General features: G+C 42.8%; 1 protein-coding gene across 8 annotated transcripts in view; it reads left to right on the top strand.

Annotated features, from left to right (window-relative positions):
* Positions 1–22,035, top strand: part of GBF1 (golgi brefeldin A resistant guanine nucleotide exchange factor 1) — a 385,214-nt gene that overhangs the window by 253,041 nt on the left and 110,138 nt on the right. For all 8 annotated transcript variants that reach the window (XM_073596625.1, XM_073596624.1, XM_073596623.1 and 5 more), the window contains 4 exons: positions 11,137–11,373; positions 13,006–13,099; positions 14,064–14,240; positions 14,363–14,427. In XM_073596625.1, the coding sequence (XP_073452726.1) occupies positions 11,137–11,373; positions 13,006–13,099; positions 14,064–14,240; positions 14,363–14,427 (573 nt within the window). The remainder of the gene's footprint in view (positions 1–11,136; positions 11,374–13,005; positions 13,100–14,063; positions 14,241–14,362; positions 14,428–22,035) is intronic.

Raw genomic sequence — 22,035 nt, 5'->3', positions numbered from 1 at the left:
TGCAGGAGTAATTTACAAAAAACGGTTTCCCTTCTTTATATGCACTTACTTTGTTATAGTAGTGTTCATTCATATTATCAAGCTGGGGGGACTGGGATGGATCAGGAGAACCTCTCTTGGTCTACTCTTACCTTTTCCCCAATAGGACGAAGCATCCCCCTGGTGAGAACTGGGACGTGCTTCTTTGCAAACAGGTTTATTTGCACTTACTTAAAAAGACAGTAAGATTACACTGTCCATTATCCACCTTTTTGGATGGTTACATACTCACTTTTCCCTTTCTTTTTCTTTCCTATCTTTCTCCCTTCTACGTCTTCACCGGCATCTACCCACTCTAACCCCCTTTGACTTCCCCTCCCCCCTTCCTTCCACCCCATCTCCCTCCACCAAACCCCCCTTAAGCCCGGGTGACAATGGACACCATGAACATTTTCTTGCTGAACATGAAGGGTCTGAACATACCAGAAAAGCGCCGCATACTGAATGACCTTAAAAGAGCACACGTTGACATAACGATTATTCAGGAAACACACTTCAGCACAGGCAATCCACCATGCCTTAAAAATCAATACTTCCCACGCTCGTACCATGCCACTAATGCAGCAGCCAAATCCAAAGGGGTGTCCATACTCCTATCAGGGGTGGTACCCTGGACTTGTAGTGACACCTTGGTAGACCCCGAGGGCTGCTACGTGTTTATTAAGGGATTGATAGGGGACAAGAAGGTCACGCTAGCCACTGTTTATGCTCCTAATGATCGGCAAGACACTTTTACACCATACATTGAATCTACTTGCAGAATTCAGGGAAGGTCAGCTGATCTTGGGGGGGTGACATTTAACATGCCTCTAGCCCCTGCAGTCGACACCTTTTCCTGCACCTCTTCTGTACGCTCGAGCACACATAAACACATAATTCAGGACCTAAACGACACCCAATTGATAGATATTTGGAGACTACACTTTTTACTCATCCCCACATAAAGTGTACTCGAGAATAGACTAGACTATTTCTTTATCCCACACAGTCAATTGGAAGCTGTCCACAGCATGGAAATAGGCAATATTACATGGTCAGATCATGCGCCTATCACCATGCGCTATAGCCTGTCATCCACCCTGGCCACCAGATCCAAATTTTGGAGATTAAATGAAAGCCTACTCCAGACACCAGTAGTCATGAAAGACATCACAAACGAGTTGAAGCATTATTTTCAAACTAATGACACTGAAGACTGTGACCCTGGTACTTTATGGGAGGCCCACAAGACTGTGATAAGAGGAGTGTTAATTAAACATGGCGCTCACATCAAAAGAGAAAGAGAGCAACAGCTGCTCCAACTCCTCCACAAGATACATGAAGTTGAATCGAAACACAAGCAAACCCCGGTTGCCCCACTAGAAGCAAAACTGATGTCCCTCCGAAAGCAAGTAATAGACCTGCTACACTATAAAGCCAAGGCGGCACTACAAATCTGTCAAATTCTCTTATGAATCGGGAAATGCGGGAAACTACTTGCCAAAGCAGTTAGAAGTCATAGACTCAACACATACATTCCCCAAATCATAGCTCCATCGGGACAAAAAAAGACCACACCAACCCAGATGGCGAAAGAGTTTAGGGACTACCACTCTTCCCTTTATAACCTCCCAGTACGACCCCCAAACGCCACGACAATAAATGACTATATATCTGCTGCTCAAATCCCCCAACTATCGGCAGAAATAAGTACAGGCCCAGACGGGTTTACTGTACAGTACTACCAAACCCTTCTGCTGCTCCTAGCCCCCTATATGGGGAAGATGTTTAATCATCTGGGGGAGGGGGCTCTTCCCCCCAGAGACACTCTGAGGGCACATATATCCCTCATACCGAAAGAAGGTAAAGACCCGGCGGCCTGTAGTAGCTGTAGACCTATATCCCTGCTGAATGTGGATCTTAAGCTTTTCACAAAGATACTAGCCAACAGACTAACCCAACTCATGCCAGACCTAGTTCACCTGGATCAGGTGGGATTCGTCCCTGCCCGAGAGGCGAGGGATAACACCACCAAAGTGCTTAATCTCATTCATGTAGCTTCTGTCACTAAAACCCCATGCGTCTTCCTCAGTACAGACGTGGAGAAGGCGTGTTTTACAACGGGTTTTCATGTCCTCAGTTCTCAAAAAGATTGGCCTGGGGCACAAGATGCTACAGTGGATCCTTAGCATATATTCCAATCCCACTGCCCAGGTCAAAACCAATGGCATTCTATCATCATATTCATTCCCTATAGCAAATGGTACTAGACAGGGATACCCGCTCTCACCCCTCCTGTTTGCCTCAGCTCTAGAACCCTTCTTATGCACTATATGATCTAACCCAGACATATCCGGCGTGACAGTAGGAGATGCCCGATATAAGATCTCGGTCTATGTTGATGACATGATGTTTTCTTTGACCAATCCAGTGGTGTCCTTACCAAACCTCCTTGGGGAATTTGATCTGGAAATTTATCCAACCTAAAAATCAATTTTGATAAATTGGAGGCAATGGGGATTAATATAACACCGAGTAGATTAAGCTCTCTAAAATCACAGTTTAGATTTAAATGGTCTGATGCCTCCCTCAAATACTTGGGAACCCGGATACCCATTGACCTAAAACACACCTTCGGACTTAACTTCCCACCACTATTGACGAAGACCTGTTTACTTTTGGAAGCGTGAAACAAAGGACTACACTCCTGGTTCGGTAGGTGTAATCTCAAAATGTCTCTACTCCCGAAATTTTTATATTTATTCCAAGCACTGCCGGTCAGGATTCCACCTCGATACCTTAAACAAGTACATTCCCTTTTTGTTAAATTCATTTGGGCAAATTTGAAACCTAGACTGCCCAGGCGTTATTTAACGTTACCCAAACATTTTGGAGGGCTAGCTCCCCCAGATCTACAGAACTACTACCGGGCAGTTCACCTAGGTAGGACAATAGATTGGAACCGACATGGCCAAAACAAGCAGTGGATACAATTGGAGCAGGCCCAGTCCGCAGTCTCACTGAAGGTAGCGGTTTGGTGCTTCGACCAGTTACCCTCATCATTGAAGTCGCATCCCGTAATAGGCACGACCCTACGGGTAGGCGCTTCTACATTATTTACTGCATTGGGTAATCCTAATCCCCCCCCCCCGGTCTGGAACAATCATAGACACGAGACACTTGCATCAACCAGCAGGGATCGGGCCTCACATTTCTTGGTTGAAAGTCAATGGCCCTCTATTCAATATCTAACTGATGACAGGGGTCGATTCCAACTGCCATTCTGGAAAACAATACGACTGCACCACTTTCTACACTCAATCCCCAACCCAGCACATTTTAACCGTGACCTGATGACTTTTGAAGATTATTGTGCAAATAAGGGAGTCTTACCGCAAATAATATCCAAAAAATTTGAGCTACTCAACTCCCCAGCGGAACAACCTGACCTGACATTCATACAGAAATGGGAAACCGACTTACAATGCAAGTTCACCAACACCCAAATTCAAACGCTTATCAGATTCTCCTTTAAAACATCCATCTGTACAAAGCTACAGGAACCTAACTACAAGATCCTGACCAGATGGTACTATACACCTCAAAGGCTACACACATATTTCCCTACTACCACAGACAAATGTTGGAGATGTCAGACGGACAAAGGGACATTCCTTCACATCTTCTGGTCCTGCCCTCTGCTTCAGCATTTCTGGACAACAGTCCGGACGATTACTCAAAGATTCACGGACCACACAATAAGTGATGATCCTGCTTTCACCCTGCTCCATGCCACTACAATCCCGGCACAGAGCTACAAAAAGTCGATAATACTACACTTACTGAATGCAGCTAAATCTTGCATCCCACTCATGTGGAAGAAAAGCTCATCACCGACTACTGGGTTGTGGCTACGCAGAGTGGAGGAGATCAGGAGATTGGAGGACTTAGTCCTGACAGCACAAAATAAACAAGAACAACATTCCAAAGCCTGGATGCTCTGGAATCTGTTTATACTCTCTGATGAGGGAGTGGCTATGCTTGTCACATGAATAATTAAACACCACAGACCTAAAGATCATATGCACTCCTCACCCGGGCCAATTTCCCCCCTTACCCCTCCCCCCCCTTACCCTCCCTGATTTTCTCCCCCCCCCCCCCCCCCCCCCTTTCTCCAGCCTCACTGGAACCTCTGTCCTTTTTCTTTCTAGTCTCCATGTTTTGGTTTTCTTTTCCCCCCTCTCTCTCCTTTTTCTGGTTTTATGAGGCATTTGTATTCAGGAATTGGGCAGTGCAACCAGACTTACAAATACGAAGAAGTGGCGAGATTCTTTGCCCATTACACCTTTTTGTTTGGTAGATGGGAAACACGGGCGATGAATGTACCACCATGATTATTGATATTATTGAAATTACTGTTATCAATGTTGCATGTACTTACCTGTGAACATCAGTTGTCATGGCTGGCATTGAACTGAACTTTGTTGTTTTTTTTTTTTTCTATGCTCTCTTCCCTTTTTTTTTTTTTTTTCCTTGAAAATCAATAAAATTTTATTTGAAAAAAAAGAAAACGGTGTTCAAACCACGCGTGAGGTGTCGCCGCGAACGTTAGCGCGAGAGCAATAATTCTGGCCCTGCACCTCATCTGTAACCTCATCTGTAACCTCATCTGTAACCTCATCTGTAACTCAAAACATGTAACCAGTAATTTTAAAGCGTTGCCTATGGGGATTTTTAAGTACCAAAGTTTGGCACCTTTCCACGAGCGTGTGCAGTTTTGAAGCATAACATGTTGGGTATCTATTTACTCGGCGTAACGTCATCTTTCACATTATGCAAAAAAATTGGGCTAACTTTAATTTTTTTGTTTTTTTTTAAAGCATGAAACTTTTTTTCCAAAAAAGTGTTTGAAAAATTGCTGCGCAAATACCATGCGAGATAAAAAGTTGCAATAACCACCATTGTATTCTCTAGGTTCTTTGCTAAAAAAAATATATATATATAATGTTTGGGGGTTCTATGTAATTTTCTAGCAAAAAAAGATGAATTTTACATGTAGGAGAGTAATGTCAGAATTGGCCTGGATGGGAAGTGGTTAAACTACACCCACCCCCTTCTAACACCTATACTAACTACCCTATAGAATGAAGATGTATATACTTGCCTATTCTCGGGGTGCTCCGATCCAGTCCTAGTGGCTGTCTTCAGGGGTGAGAAGAAAGTGCCGACAACAGATGGAATGCCTAGGTGGTGATATCACCCATATTCTTACTATGAGGCCATCCATTGTTGACTTTATCTCCTGTGCCCTGAACGTGGCTCCAGGGAGCCGATCATATGAATGCACTGAGAATAGGCAAGTATAAGCATCTTCCTTCTACAGTAGTTAGAAGGGGGATAGGAGCAGTTTTAAACTTGGTTAGTTCTAGCCTAGAATTCCACTTTAACGCCCTTTTTAGACAGAACATCTGAACAGGGAGTTTACAGAACACTAGTCCCCACAGATGCCACTTTGCCTATGGAACCTTATGTGCTATTTACACTCGAATACATTAAAATGATTGTAAAGCTTTTTTTTTTCTTTTTTTTTTTTTATATTAGAATAATAAACATGTCATACTTGCCTGCTCTGTGCAATCATTTTTCACAGAGCGGCCCTGATCCTCTTCTTCTGGGGTCAAAAAAATAGAAGTGTAGCGCTAATATGACAAATAACCATATGTTCTATAGTGTGAAGACCATTAGGTTCCTCAAATCAGCATATCAAAATGTGTGGGGGGGACATAAAAAGTATATCAATAGATAATAAATTCCTCAAGAAATGTATCATGTAAAATGTTAGCATGAGAGTCCTCAATATGTATGCGACTTCATATTAAAACATGTCAAAAGTGCAGAAAACATCTGGACTGAAGAATCACCACTACCGACAGTGAGGAGGCTTACCGCAATGTTTGAACCCGACAAAACGTACGTTCAATTGGGTCAAACAAGCTTGAATCCTGAATGGTTAATGGAGTTCCGTGGAAGGTGGGAGAAGATCCAAGGATAATCTGTGTGATGGTGTAAGCCTCAGGGGTGATGTCCGCAGTGAATGGTGGTTACATTGGGCAAAGAGAAACAAAAAAAGGCCACATAGTGTAATCCCGTATGGAAAATGTATACCAGATTTATTATAAAAGAAATAGACTCACATGAGCATGGATAAAAGACAGAGCTGTACAAGTAAAATGGCGGCAGTGGGGTCCTACCCGACGCGTTTCGTCTCCTTGGACATCGTCTGGACGATGTCCAAGGGGACGAAACTCGTCGGGTAGGACCCCACTGCCGCCATTTTACTTGTACAGCTCTGTCTTTTATCCATGCTCATGTGAGTGTATTTCTTTCTTTTTAATAAATTTGGTATACATTTTCCATACGGGATTACACTATGTGGCCTTTTTTTGTTTCTCTTTGCCCAATGTAACCACCCTTCACTGCGGGCATCACTGTCGGTAGTGGTGTTTCTTCAGTCCAGATGTTTTCTGCACTTTTGACATGTTTTAATATGAAGTCACATACATATTGAGGACTCTCATCCTAACATTTTACATGATACATTTCTTGAGGACTTTATTATCTATTGATATACTTTTTATGTCCCTCCCCCCCACACATTTTGATATGCTGATTTGAGGAACCTAATGGTCTTCACACTATATAACATATGGTTATTTGTCATATTAGCGCTACGCTTATTCTGTTTTTTGTTCTATGCTTATATCCTATTGGCCGTGTTAGCTGCTTACTATTTGGGTAGCGCAGAATTACTTGTTATACTCTTCTTCTGGGGTCCCCTGATAGTGCTCCTGGTGTGTGGGCTCCATCCCGAGCCAACCTGTCTGTGTATAGACAGACAGCGGGGCTCCGCCCCTGACCCCTGCTCCCTTGTCACAGAATTTGATTGACTGCAGCGGGAGCCAATGTCTCCCACTGCAATCAATCTACTCTGTGAGGAGGGAGAAAACAGAAAGCTGCTGCTTACGCTGGATCGAAATCGTGCTTGGTTAAGTGGAGGGGGAGGGATCCTGTAGCAAAGAACGTTATTTACTTTAAAACACAGAATGTCTCAGGTCTGTATAAAATTTAGCTGTAGACACCGACGCCTACTGTGGCGATGCCTCAGTGCTAGACGACCACTTTTCCACATTTATCTCAGAATGCCCTTTAGCAGATTGTTTTTTGGCTCAAAACTCATTTTGATTATTTACAAACTGGCAGACAACTACTTGGGAAACAACCCACAAGTGATTGTTCTCCATTTCACCTCCCTGTCTGGAAGGAAATCCAGGAAGTCGCTCTTAAAGAACTATCGCCAGAAGAAATAAAAGCTGATTACAGTTTGCCCTGTATAAAGCTGCCCTCCTAAAATATAATACCTCTCTCCATGCACCAAACAGACCTGTTTTATCACGCTAAACCCACTCATCCAGTCCTCCACAGCTCGTTTCTACCTTTTAGCTCTCTACTTCATCCCCCCACTACCCCTGCCCACTAGCTCATTCACTGCCCAGGACATTGCCAGTCATTTCAATAACAAAATAGACACAATTTGTGATGAGATTGCCTCTGTCCAGTTATCTCCCCTAATTAAAGTGTATTTGAACCTAAAAATAAACACTGACAGGTTCTTGGACCCTATTGGTTTCTTCTGTCATAACTGCTTCTCCTAGGCTGCATACATTTTTTACATGGCTCTGTGCTATGACGTAACTCTTGTGCACTTGTGTGGGACTGACGTCATTGCGGCCAATCAAGTGGCCGATCAGTTGGAACGCAGAAAGAAGACTGGGAGAAGATGGAGGCACCTGTGACAAGCAGGAGCTCTGACAGCACAGCATTGGAGGATATCTTTTGGCATACAAGTCTATCATAATGTGCTAATAATGCTGTGTATATTAGCACACTATGGCTAACAGTTCCTGAAGGCCATTTTTTATAATTTTTTGCAGTTTAATTCCGTTTTAACATACCATCTCTTCCACCACATTCAATGCCTCTTTTTTGGCCCTGTCACTATAGAGGAGGTTGCTAAACTTCCCTCAGATGCCCACCTCACCTCCTGCCCCCCTGAACCACATGTACTCTACTCTAGGTTCTTCTTTTTTCTCTCACACTCCGAGAACATGCTGCTAGGTTAATTGGCTCTTGTCTAAATGTGCCAGTGTATGTATGCATGTGAGATTGAGACCTTAGATGGTAAGCTCCTTGGGGGCAGGGACTGATTTTAACATACAGTGTAAGGCGCTGCATAAATTGTCATCTCTGTAATAATAACATATTAGACATTTATAAGATACAGTTGCTTCAGGTTCCCTCAAGCTACTTGGCATGTTTTTTAATGCTGTATTTATCACAAAGTCCTTATTGATATTACAGCAGTAACAAGTTAACTTGAAGCATTGACTAGTAAACTATTTAAAATTTTGTCATGTGGTAGTGTACCTTTGTTTGCGAATGGAAATGCAAAAAAAAAATCATTAAAAAAAAACAACAAAAAAACTATTATATAAATTTTGTTGCCATTTGTGAAAGAATGGTGCCACTTGATGCTGAACCTCAGGATATTGCTAGCTTCTAATAATATTTGATATTCTGTTTATTTTCTTTTTCATATAACTTTGCAGGCCACATAAGCAGTTGATCAGGTTTCTGTTAGCATTGTGCTGTCGTAACTGTACCTTGTGTAGCTGTTAAGAAGCTGGGCTTCCTTTAATGCTCGCAGCTGTTTTAAAGGCAGTTAGAGCTTAAGAACTGTTCAGAAATCCAGTCTGCTCAGTAAATCCAACACCACAGACTTCAAAGATCCAGGGATTACCATGCTCAGGAGACAGGATGTGATCTCTGGCACTACTTTGCTTTCATTTCTCTTTTTCATGCTAGAAGCTTAAAGGAGGTCAGTCTCGGAATGTCGTGTGGGTGATGCACACACTTCTGCACTTTAGCACAAGCTTACCAAGCCTGGTGTAAGGATGAAATTGTTGATCTGCTGCTACTGTCCTTCGAAACAATTCGTGTTGCTACTGCTCGAAGAATGGCTGTTACATTGAGCTCACCATACATTATACAATCTCTTTTAGATCTACCAAAACTATGCCATAATTAAGCACTTAAACAATCCATTCAAATTGTATCAAGACAGGCCCTTGCAGTACATAGTTATTGGTAGATCTAAAAGATTGTACACTGTATAGTCACCTTTAGGCTCGATTCACACCTATGCATGTTGCTTTTGAGTGTTTTTGGAGTTTTTTTTGTCATGCTTGCCATGTTTTTGAGCAGCATTTTTGTAGTGTTTTTACAGCGTTTTGCGTTTTTTTTTTTTTTTTTTTTTTACAGTTTAAAAAAAAAAAAACGCATCAAAAACGCTGTAAAAACGGTGCACATGCGTTTTTGATGCTGGTCCATTGAATTGTATTACATGCAAAATGCTGCATTTTGCATGAAAAAAAAAGTCCCTGACCCTTTCCAAAAATGCAGAGGTACAAAAAGGCATTGATGTGAACATGTTCCATAGGAACCCATGTTAAAAAATTCCCATGCATTTCTGCAAAATGCATCAAAAAACGCGCTAGTGTGAATGGAGCCTTAGTGTTTCTAACATGACAAAAAACGTGAGAAAAAAAAAGCAGCCTCTCCTCAAAGGAGAAGTAAAAGAGAACCCAAAACTCATTTGGTTGTACTTCTGTGTATCACAGAAGTGAACACGATCTTTCCCAAGCCTGAATCGACTCAATGTCAGCCGAAAGCAGGCTTCAGCCTACTGTCTGCTGAAAACGGGTCACAGGAGTGCAGTTCGTTCTGCACTCCTGTGACCCGTTATTAGCAGACAGTAGGCTGAAGCCCGCTTTCGGCTGATGTCACTGAGCCGGTCCAGGCTTGGAAAAAATGGTGACCGTGTGGTCGGAATCCTTCCACATGCCTGGACCGGCATCTGGCTCAGCTTCTCAGCGAGCCACTTGCTCCCGCCCCCTCCACAGCTCAGCACTCCAGTGAGCGCTGGAGGGGCAGAGCTGACAACGGTGACTAACAGTCACCAGTTCTCTGCTCAGGGAGCTCTGAGAACCAAGTGATCGGCAGTGTTTGATCACACGGTTCTCAGCCTTCGAGTCGGCGGGGGACAGATGCAGCATTAGAATGATGCTGCATCCACCTAGGTAAATATGAAGCCCCTTTCACACTGCTGTGACTCGAAATTTGTGCGATTTTGCAGCCGCAATTTTCACGCGATTTTAGGGAATGCCTGTGTAAACTTGAGGTCTTTGGACCTCAACTCGCATTAAAGTTGGACCAAGGTAGTGGAGGAACTACTTTGAAGTCGGTGCGACTTGAAGTCGCACAGATATGAATGGTTATCATTGGGAATCATGAGGTACGACTTGTCATGCGACTTTACACTCCCAAGTTGCACAAGTGTGAAAGGGGCCTGGTTCTAAACTAAAAAACATTCCCATACTTCTCTTTTAAGGCTAACTGTACAAGTTTAAAGCGGTATTAGACACCAAAAAAGCAAAACTTTAATAAATTGCAGTTTACCAATTCTTAAAATGTGGTAGCTGAATTTTTATTTGGCCTTTTTTCCCCCCCTTTATTTTCACCTTGTGATCCAGCCCAGTAAGTCTGTTATTTTTCAAGTTTTAACAGACCAAGCTGTCCAGACAAAGTGGCAGTTACATGGTTGAAACAAACCATTTAACACGGATGGGGGTGTTTACAATGATCAGCTTTTATTAATTTGTGTAAAACCTTTATCCCAAAAGGAAAAAACTGTTTGCTATACTGCTTATAAAGTGTTGGCTGAATATGAGGTTTTTATTTATTTATTTATTTTTATTTTTTTGAGGTTTAATTTGTTAGTCAAGTCCATCTAAATCTCCTAGTCTAAAACTACCCTTGGCTTCATGAAATGCTGATCGAAGGCTTTGCAAAGTTAGATGTTTGTTTTTCTGTTAGAAAGCTAATGTAAGAATAATTTGTAGTTGTCAAAGGAATGTGATCTATATTACATGCTTAACTGGCTAACTCTAATTGATTTAGATATTTGGCTCATCAGTAGGATTTGTATCTGCTTTTCTCTAGAAATGATGAAATAGTCATGCCAGAAGAGCAGACTGGACTAGTAAAGGAGAACTACATGTGGAGTGTACTGCTGCACCGAGGAGCCACCCCAGAGGGCATCTTCTTGCATGTTATACCAGGAAGTTATGATCATGATCTCTTCACAATGACATGGGGTCCAACTATTGCCGCACTCTCCTATGTATTTGACAAGAGCATGGAAGAGACCATTATCCAGAAAGCTATTTCTGGATTTAGGTAATCATTTACGTCTAAAATAAAAAAAAGCAAAACCATATTTCTGCTGCCCTAGGAGGATTTGAATAAATAGAGAAGGTTTTATTGCTGTCCGTGTCTATATTGGTGAAATTTCATAACTACTTGTTGTGGAGACTTGCACTTCCATTCCTAACAGACATTTAGAGCAGTAAATAAATCAAGCACTCTACCCAACACTAAAACGAGACAGATTTGTCTAAAATTGCACTTGAAACCTAAACTAAAACATGGAAGGGAGCATGTTGTACAATTCATATATATGGCAAGTGACTCTCCAGTCCAGCAGAAAATATCTTGGAGATGGGTTATATACCTGCAAAGATACTTACCTATAATGTCCTATCACTCCCCTTAGGTGCCCCTTCAGTCCCTCAACGTCAGGTTGAATCGAGTCACAAGTGTCCTGAGTTGGCTAAACAGAAAACTGTAATAGAACTTTATTAAGGCCGGGTTCACATATGTGCGGACACGGTTCCCAGCATGGGGTCCAGTGTGTTCCTGTTCACCGGGTCAGGTGTAAATCCCGTCTGAAGTATTGCCTGAATTTGCACCTGTACCATACCCAAACACGCACAGAAACCTTTTTGCTTGCAGACCACGGCTGCCCCGGGCATGTGTGAACCGGCTCCATTGAGAGCCAGTCAAACCCGCATATGTGAACCCGGCCTGAAGTTTTACCCAGATTATGCCCTGTAATTTGCTTACCTTCGACACTTCACCAACTAGTGCTTTATGCCGTAACTAGCTGCATCATGTATACCATGCCTGTATTCAGACAACTCAGGCACATTTGAAGTAAGTATTCTCTTGGTGTAATTCAATAGTAAGGTTGCAAGAGAAATTGCCTGGGAACATAGAGCTTATAGTTTTATGTTTTCATACGTCATTAATTCCATAATGCCAGAGCCATTTACACAAATGATTTGGGTTGTCATTTGGTACTGTGGTGTTTCTTCATTGTCTTTTACTGAATTCAGCTAATAACACGGGTTGTAAAACTGCAGATTGCAAAATCTGGTGCAGCTCTGCATGATAGAGAGAGAGTATCACCGCTCCAGGTGGGTCAGATCAAAGTAAAAGGCATCTCCTTCAGTCTAGAAGTCCAGGTGCTGGCAATGCTGTAGCAGTTAGCTTTGTTCCACTTTGCTGTGACCTGTATTTTGGATGACACTTTATTGAATAAAGGCAAATATTTTTGGAGTGCGGCTGTCCAGGATTTCTTTGATGTCTAGCTGTGCATGATAGCCAATCTGCTTCGAACTTCAGCTTGTTCAATCAAGCTTTGACAAAAAAACCTGGAAGCTGATTGTTTTCTATGCAGAGCTGCACCAGATTTTGCACCCTCCAGTTTTAGTAAATCAACCCCAGAATATACCTGTACATATCCATACTGTGTTTCAGTGGTGCTTCAGCAATTTTATTATTTACACCCGTGTACTTCTGTGAATAGTATATATTTTCAGAGAATGGTGCCCAATAATAAAGTTAAAATAATTGAGTCTCTTGTATTTGGGAACAGGATGCCTTGATCTTAAACACCCTGTGAAGGAACGGGGTGGGTTATAATGGTTTTGTATGCCAGCCACTGACTTAATTTTGTATTTATTTTAGGAAATGTGCAATGATATCTGCTCACTATGGATTAAGTGATGTTTTTGACAACCTCATCATTTCCCTGTGCAAGTTTACAACTCTTAGTAGTGAGGTGAGATTTTCAAACTGTTACATTGGCATGCTTTTGACTACTTTGGGGTTTGTATACCAAGTAATTAAATTCAGTTATAGAGTGAGCCCAGTGGAATGAGTCACCTCATTCCACTGGGTGAGGTTCACTGTTGGTGTGATCTACCTGCTCTAGCTCCTGGCTCTGTATACCACCTGCCTGTACATTCTAGAGCTCTACATCCACCTTCACGTGTTTTCACTTCTCCTTTTGCAAACTCTACAATAAAAAATAAACAAAAAAAAAAAATCTAACAGGTAGTGTGACATTCCCTTGACTTCTCCGTTCACACCTAAGAGTTCCAGAACTTTTTTTGGATGACAGGAGTCCTGCGGTTTTGTGTGCATGATTTTGCAGAGATTTGTCCCCTGACAACCACGGCATTATCACACCGCGATTGGGGTGCCATTGAAAGTAACGGGATCGCAAGCGTGTCCAATGCCTATTAGGGAATCGTGCTGATTCCACCCCAGATCCAGAATGCCTAGGTGTGAACGAAGCCTTAGGCAGATATGTTGGCCTGGAAACTCAGGTCCAGAGATTTTATCACCAGAGTCCTAGTAGCCATAACTCTCCATCATTGAACAAAAGCTGAACTATGATTTTTGGTTGTACGGTTCCTCTAATATACTGAAGCAGTTAGCAATATATGTTGCCATGTATTTGATCCTAATGTTTGTGCCTAATTTCATAAACTGCTACTGCTCTTCATCCATGTACATGTCCACATTTAGTTTTTATTGTCTTTGCAGTTTATCACAGTGTGTTCTTGAATTCCTTCTTTCAACTCAAAATGACCATAATAGTTCTGAGAACTCTTACACTGTATCTAATATCTTTTATGATTGTCTTGTATTTTTTGTAAGTGTTATTGAAGAATCGGTGTATTGTAGATATGTTTTAATGGTTGAATTTGATAGCATTTAAGTGTTTACATTTGGTTTAGGCTGTAGAGAATCTTCCTACTGTTTTTGGAAGCAACCCAAAGGCCCAGATAGCTGCCAAAACTGTTTTCCACCTGGCACACAGACATGGCGATATTTTGCGTGAGGGCTGGAAAAATATCATGGACTCCATGTTGCAACTCTTCAGATCTGAGCTGCTGCCAAAGGCTATGATTGAGGTAAGTTACTTGAGTTAAAGCTTCTATTCTGTGATTGCTATTGCAGAGTGAAAATGATTGATCAAGAAAAAAAAAAAACCCTTGGACATTATTATTTATTTGACTTGTAAACCTTTTTTCAGGTTGAAGACTTTGTTGATCCAAACGGCAAAATTTCTCTTCAGCGGGAAGAAATCCCTGCAAATCGGTGAGTGGAATATTGTTTGCATTAAGGATTCAGATGCTTCCTTATAAGATGTCATTAAAATTTTACATCTTTATTAGGTTGTAATTCAGTTGTAGGTGGAGTCTGGTGGACTGAGTTGCCTTATTTCAATAATTTCCCTTTGGGATTGATAAAGTATTCTGAATCTCAATTTTCCTAGGAACACTGATGCGACAGCTCCATCCTCTAGATAGTCTGTATTGCAGTTAATCTTGAGGTAGTATTCTCATCCCCCCATGTTCCTAGAAACCTATAATACATCAGCAACCCAGTATCAGTGGGTTTCACTTGTGTTGGTCACAGAAGGCAATCTGTACCTTAGTATTCAAGTCCAGAAACTTTACAGCTGGTGTTCCTGAGACCTTCTCCAGCATTATGACTTTATTTTAGTAATCAGATATTTTGCAGTTACATTTTTAGTAAAAATCCTTGTCCCTTGAGAGAAACAATCAGTCTTCAACATTCAGGTTATACTGCTGCCTACAGAAGGATTATAAGTATAGCCTAAAGTGGCCCGACCCTGACTGTAACTTTACTTTGCAAAGCCATGTCTAATTGGTTAATATCCCTTAGGGATCTAACTATAGCTTCGGTTGATCCCTTGCATATTGAATTCATGAAGCAGATGGCTGTAGATTTAAGCTACAGTTGTGATGGTTTGCTAAAAGCTTCTTGCCCCTTTTCTTGCTGTCAGTGCGTTTGGCCAAAGTGTTGGATTGCAGAACCTTTGTGCAAAAAGGGTTGGATTTGAATGGTCTTTAAAAGATGACTCATCGGACCAGATCTTGATAATAAGAATGCTACTGATGACGAGCACCCATCTTCTTTAACAAAAAAAAATAGGGAGCAGACTGTAAAGCCTTCTCCCTCTGATAGATAAGCATTACTTTTTTTTCCCACCCCCTCGACCGCCACATGAAGAATACCCCCTTGGCACCCTTTCTGTACAGTAAACTTAGTTGTTGGAGGAATCCTCCTGATCAACATATGGAGCATCGGATGTTTTGGCTGTCTCTGCAGCATTGGCCATCTGACAACAGTAGCATACATTAATCATCAGAGAGGAACCAAAAGTCTTGCTGCAGCAAGAAAGGTGGATTGAATGTTGTCCAGGGCAGAACTTCTTGTTTAGGCCTTTTCTGCTGTGTACATTCCAGGTGTGGTACATTGGCAGGGAGATTTCCTCAACTAGTAGTACCTGGGCGGTTGGTCCCTACACCTGGAGGTGTTCCAGGACCTGTGTCGCAGGTAGAAGAACCCAGATGTTGACCTCCAGGAAATAAACTAGACAGGTTTGTCTCCATGTACAGGAATCCACAAACGGAAGCATTGCATGCTCTAGTGATTCCATGGGATAAATATACCCTGATCTATGCCTTTCCTTACCTGAAACTTTTTCCTTGTTTGCTTTGCAGGATCAAGATAAAGAGCATTCCAGTAATCCTGCTTGCTCTGTACTGGTTTAGGTGGATGTGGTACACCAACCTAGTTAGATCCGGGACTCTATGGGCTCTGCCAGATCATCACCATCTTCTGTGCTGAGAGTACATAGAAGGCATTCATCGCTTAGTTTGAGTCTCAGGGCTTCCGCTTTAGGAGTTTCTCTGTAGAATGAATTGTCTTTTTCCAGAAGATGGGTTTGAAACAGAGTTTGGTTCGCAGTACTATCGAGGGTCAGGTTTCTGCTCGTTCTTTTTTTTTTTTTTTTTTTTTTTTTATGGCCCATTGATCTCTCACATTTTAAGAAATCTCAAATGTAGCTTCCCTCGTTAGTTTCCATGTGGGATCTGCATATGGAAAGCTCTGTGCTTCAGAAATTGCTGCTTTAACTCATAAGGGACATTCCTCTTTCTAGTCTCACTCATAAGGTAGTTTTCCTTGTAGCCATCACCTCTGCAAAAGCAAGTGTCTTTTTTAATTTTTTTTTAATTAAATTTCAATATACAAAATTATTTATACAGATAAATTATTACATCGGTCATCAACCCTGTCCTCAGGGCCCACTAACAGGCCAGGTTTTATGTATTACCTTGGGGAGATGCAGACTAGAATACTGCAATCACTGAGCAGCAAATTATATTACCTGTGATGTATTTCAGTTATCTTGCAAACCTGGCCTGTTGGGTGTCTTTGAGGACAGGTTTGATGACCACTGTATTACATAACAGATGTAAATACATCTTCCTTTTTCCTTATCCCTCCCCCCATATTCCAGATAATTCTCCACATATATACTTATTTTTTTTTTATAATCTTCCCACTTTTTCCAAATTCCAACAAACTTTTCTATTTGATCTTCCTCTTTTCTTTACTACTCATGTACCCCAAAAGAAGTATGTGTATGTGTGTGTGTATGTGTGTGTGTATATATATATATATATATATATATATATATATATATATATATATATATATATATATATAAAAATATTTAAACCATTCTCTTATTGTGGGTCTTTCTAGGTCGAGCCTTATTTAACAAAAACTGAACTATTGTATTCTTATACTGTTTTATTGTATTATTTGTAATGTGGAATAAACCACTCCACGGTCTTGTACCTCCATTTCAGTAATCTTGACTATCTTTTGCCGCAACTCCCGCCAATATTCCCGTATCTTTGGGCATTCCCACCTTATGTGAGTCATAGTGCCCTGCAAATTACAGCCTCTCCAACACAATGGAGATTTTTCCGTTTGATATTTGTGCTTTAGCCGGGGCTATATACCATCTAGCCCAGTGGTTCTCAACTCCGGTCCTCAGGACCCACTAACAGGCCAGAATTTAAGTATTACCCTGGGGAGATGCAGACTAGAATACTCCAATCGCTGAGCAGCAAATGATATCACCTGTGATGTATTTCAGTTATCTTGCAAACCTGGCCTGTTAGTGGGTCCCGAGGACAGGAGTTGAGAACCACTGATCTAGCCAGACATTTATCTTTCATCTCAATGGTGTTAATATCTACCGAATAACAGTTTACAGCTCTCAGTATTTTATTGTTGCTCTGTTAATTGTGTACCCGATTCCCTTTCCGATTTTCCAATGAATGAACGTATTTTTGGCTCTGCCAATTCCGTAATTATTTTTTAAATATGTGCTTTACTGTGCTTAATAGGCTCCCGTGAGTTACATAGCTTTTCAAATGAATTCAACTTTTCTGATCTTATCGGTTGTGGAAGCATTGACACAAGATGCTTTAGCTGTAAAGATCTCCATTCAGTTTTTTCAATTCTCCCTTGTGTTTCAATACTATTCTTGAAATGAGCCTTGTTTCCCTTTTTTTTTAATAATATCTTTTAACTGTGTATTTTTAACCCAATCACCAAATTGTGCCCTGTTCCCTGGTAAAAAAAAAAAAAAAAAAATTGTGCCCGTTAATGAAATTAAGGGTGAATTATATTCCCATTTTGCTTGTCTGTGCAATCTATCCCAAACTCAGAAAACATTTCTAATTTGGGGACTTTTCCATTTAGTGTTCTATATTTATGTGGGACCCAAATATTCTTATTTAATTGTGTTTTACTCAGTGTATTTTCTACCTCCACTCATCTTTTATCATTTTCTTTATCCTAGTCTACTCAACCATTCGTGCTAATACTACGGCATCATAATATCTTTTTATATCCGTTGCAGCTAACCCCCCCCCATGTGCTTTATCCGTACTAAAAACTGTGTGCTGTATCCTCTGTTTCTTATGCTGCCATATGAATCTTGATATCATTGCTTTTAATAATAAGAATGCTACTGATGACGAGCACCCATCTTCTTTAACAAAATATGTCTGGGATTAGGGATGAGCCGAACACCCCCGGTTCGATTCGCACCAGAACCTGCGAACGGACCGAAAATTCGCACGAACGTTAGAACCCCATTGACGTCTATGGGACTCGAACGTTTGAAATCAAAAGTGCTCATTTTAAAGGCTAATTTGCATGGTATTGTCCTAAAAAGGATTTGGGGACCCGGGTCCTACCCCAGGGGACATGTATCAATGCAAAAAAAACTTTTAAAAACGGCCGTTTTTTCGGGAGCAGTGATTTTAATGATGGTTAAAGTAAAAAAAAAAAGTGAAATATTCCTTTAAATATCGTACCTGGGGGGTGTCTATAGTATGCCTGTAAAGTGGAGCGTGTTTCCCGTGTTTAGAACAGTCCCTGCACCAAATGTCATTTTTAAAGGAAAAAATCTCATTTAAAACTGCTTGCGGGTTTAATGTAATGTCGGGTCCTGGCAATATGGATGAAAATCAGTGAGACAAACAGCATGGGTACCCCCCAGTCCATTACCAGGCCCTTTGGGTCTTGTATGGATATTAAGGGGAACCCCGCACCCAAATTAAAATAAGGAAAGGTGTGGGGCCACAAGGCTCTATATACTCTGAACAGCAGTATACAGGCGGTGCAAACAAGACAGGGACTGTAGGTTTGTTGTTAAGTAGAATCTGTTTGTCATTTTGAACGGGTACATTTTTAACGTGTTTCGCTCCAGCCAAAAAATCTTTTTTAAGCTTTTTGGAAAACATAGGGAAGGGTTATCACCCCTGTGACATTTGTTTTGCTGTCTTTCCTCCTCTTTAGAAGATTTCACCTCACTTTTTGTCCCAATGACAAATGTTTTTTGAAAATTTGGGTTTTTTTGTGGAACAAGGATTGGAAAGCATCAGTGGAAAGGAGAAATGTTTTTCCCATATTAACTCTTACAGGAGAGAATTTCCCTTCCTAGGGGTAGATTTCATCTCACTTCCTGTTGTCTCCTTCCGTTTGCAAGTAGGAGTCGTTTGTAAGTTAGATGTTTGAAAGTAGGGGCCTGCCCTATATACTCAGCATAAATTTGTCCCTTAGGTGTTGTTGTGGCCACAACAACGTAAGCCCTCACAGGGCCCTGCTGTGAAATATTAGATCAAGAATTGTAATTACATGCCCCTGTTGAACAGGGGCAGAAAAACTGGGCCTTTGGTGGTGGTGGTGCCACAACACTGTAAGTCCTCACTCGCTCTTGGTGGGTGCAGAAATGGGCCCTGCTGTGAAATATTAGATCAAGAATTGTAATTACATGCCCCTGTTGAACAGGGGCAGAAAAATTGGGCCTTTGGTGGTGGTGGTGCTGGTGCCACAACACTGCAACCCCTCACAGACACTCTAGTTGGAACGAGCCCTGCTGCAAAGTATTGCATCAAAAATTGTAATCACACGCCCCTGTTAAACAGGGGCTGAAAAATTGTGCCTTAGGCATTGGTGGTGGCGCCCAGAACCTAAAATGTTCTTTCAAGCTATCAGCGTGATGATTGAGGAGGAAGAGGATAATTACTCAGGGATAGTCACTCAGCATCAGCATAGGCAGTCTTTGAAGGGATCTGAGATTTAAAAAAAAATTATTCGGTTACATCAGCATCAGGTGCTTGGTAGCTGGTGGTGATCCAAGACTGATTCATTTTTATGAAGGTCAGTCGATCGACCGAGTCAGTGGACAGACGCACCCTGTGATCGGTTACAAAGCCTCCATCAGCACTGAATGTGCATTCCGAAAGAACGCTGGATGCAGGACAGGCCAGTAGCTCAATTACATACTGTGCAAGCTCTGGCCAGTGATCCATCCTCAAGACCCAGTAACCCAGAGGATTTTCGGTGGGAAAGGTGTCCAAGTCTGATCTTGCCCCTAGGTATTCCTGCACCATGTAAAACAGACGCTGGCGATGGTTGCTGGAACCGATCATACCTTGGGGCTGCGGACCAAAAAATTGTCTGAACGCATCGGTCAGACGGCCACCTTCTCCACCGCTCCTTCTTTGACTGACCGAAGCCTCAGCAACACGTTATCCAGAAACAGGAGTTTGTAACCTCCCAGTCTCTGGGAACGCATTGCACAGACCTCTCTGCAAGGCCTCCCGAAGATGTTTCATCCTCTGCTCCCTCTGCGATAGCAAGATAAGGTCCGCAACCTTACCCTTGTAACGTGGATCAAGGAGGGTTGCCAGCCAGTATTGGTCCTTCTCCTTGATACCACGAATACGAGGATCCTTACGCAGGATTTGCAGGATCAGGGAGGCCATGCAGCGTAGGTTTGCTGAGGCATTCGGTCCGGAGTCCTCTGGGTCACTAAGGACGACATGGTCCGCAGCCACCTCCTCCCAGCCACATACAAGTCCATGTGTTTCTTGGGACTGATCCCTTAAAGACTGCTGCTGATGCTGAGTGCCAGGCTCCACCTCCATACTGACACAATCTTCCTCCTCCTCCTCCTCGTCCTCTTCGTGTGTGATTGGCGGGCATGCAGAAACACTGTCTGGATAAAGGGGGCCTTGAGAGCTAAGGAAGTCCTTCTCTTCCTGCCTCTGTTCTGCCTCAAGTGCCCTGTCCATTATTCCACACAGCGTGTGCGCCAACAGGTGGACAAGGGGGACAGTGTCACTGATGCATGCACTGTCACTGCTCACCATCCTCGTGGCCTCCTCAAATGGTGACAGGACAGTGCATGCATCCCTGATCATGGCCCACTGGCGTGGGGAAAAAAAACCAAGCTCCCCTGACCCTGTCCTGGTGCCATAGTTGCACAGGTACTCATTGATGGCCCTCTGCTGCGTGTGCAGCCGCTGCAGCATGGCCAACGTTGAGTTCCACCTGGTGGGCATGTCACAGATTAGGCGGTTCTTGGGCAGGTTAAACTCCTTTTTGGAGGTCCGTCAGCCGAGCACTGGCATTATATGACCGGCGGAAATGCACACAGACTTTCCTGGCCTGCCTCAGGACATCCTGTAAGCCCGGGTACCTGCCCAAGAACCGCTGCACCACCAAGTTAAGGACGTGAGCCAAACAGGGCACATGGGTCATTTGTCCCTGTCGGAGGGCAGAGAGGAGATTGGTGCCATTGTCGCAAACCACCATTCCTGCCTTAAGTTGGTGTGGCGTCAACCACCTCTGAACCTGCCCCTGCAGAGCTGACAGAACCTCTGCCCCAGTGTGGCTCCTGTCCCCCAAGCACACCAGCTCAAGCACCGCATGGCATCTTTTGGCCTGCGTACTTGCGTAGCCCCTTGAATGGCTACGGAGCACCGCTGGTTCCGAGTACAAAGCACAGGAAGAGGCCATGGAGGAAGAAGAAGAGGAGGGGGTGGAGGAGAGAGGTGTGTCACAATCATTAGCATTTTGGAGGCGTGGTGGCGGAACAACCTCCAACACTACTGCACCTTGTCCTGCATCCTTCCCAGCTGCCAGCAGAGTCACCCAATGCGCCGTGAAACTTAAGTAACGTCCCTGTCCATGCCTGCTGGACCATGAGTCAGCGGTAATATGCACCTTACCGCTGACCGCCCTGTCCAGCGAGGCATGGACATTGCCTTCCACATGCCGGTAGAGAGCCGGAATCGCCTTCCGTGAGAAAAAGTGGCGTTTAGGTACCTGCCACTGAGGAACCGCACATTCCACAAACTCACGGAAGGGGGCAGAGTCTACCAACTGAAAAGGCAGCAGTTGAAGTGCTAGCAATTTTGCCAAGCTAGCATTCAACCGCTGCGCATGTGGATGGCTGGGAGCAAACTTCTTTCGGCGGTGCAGCAGCTGGGGCAGGGAAATTTGCCTGGTACAATCTGACGT

This window comes from Aquarana catesbeiana, linkage group LG08 (genome assembly GCF_042186555.1).
Source record: "Aquarana catesbeiana isolate 2022-GZ linkage group LG08, ASM4218655v1, whole genome shotgun sequence".
Classification (NCBI taxonomy): domain Eukaryota; kingdom Metazoa; phylum Chordata; class Amphibia; order Anura; family Ranidae; genus Aquarana; species Aquarana catesbeiana.
This window is presented reverse-complemented; position numbering and strand designations above follow the sequence as displayed.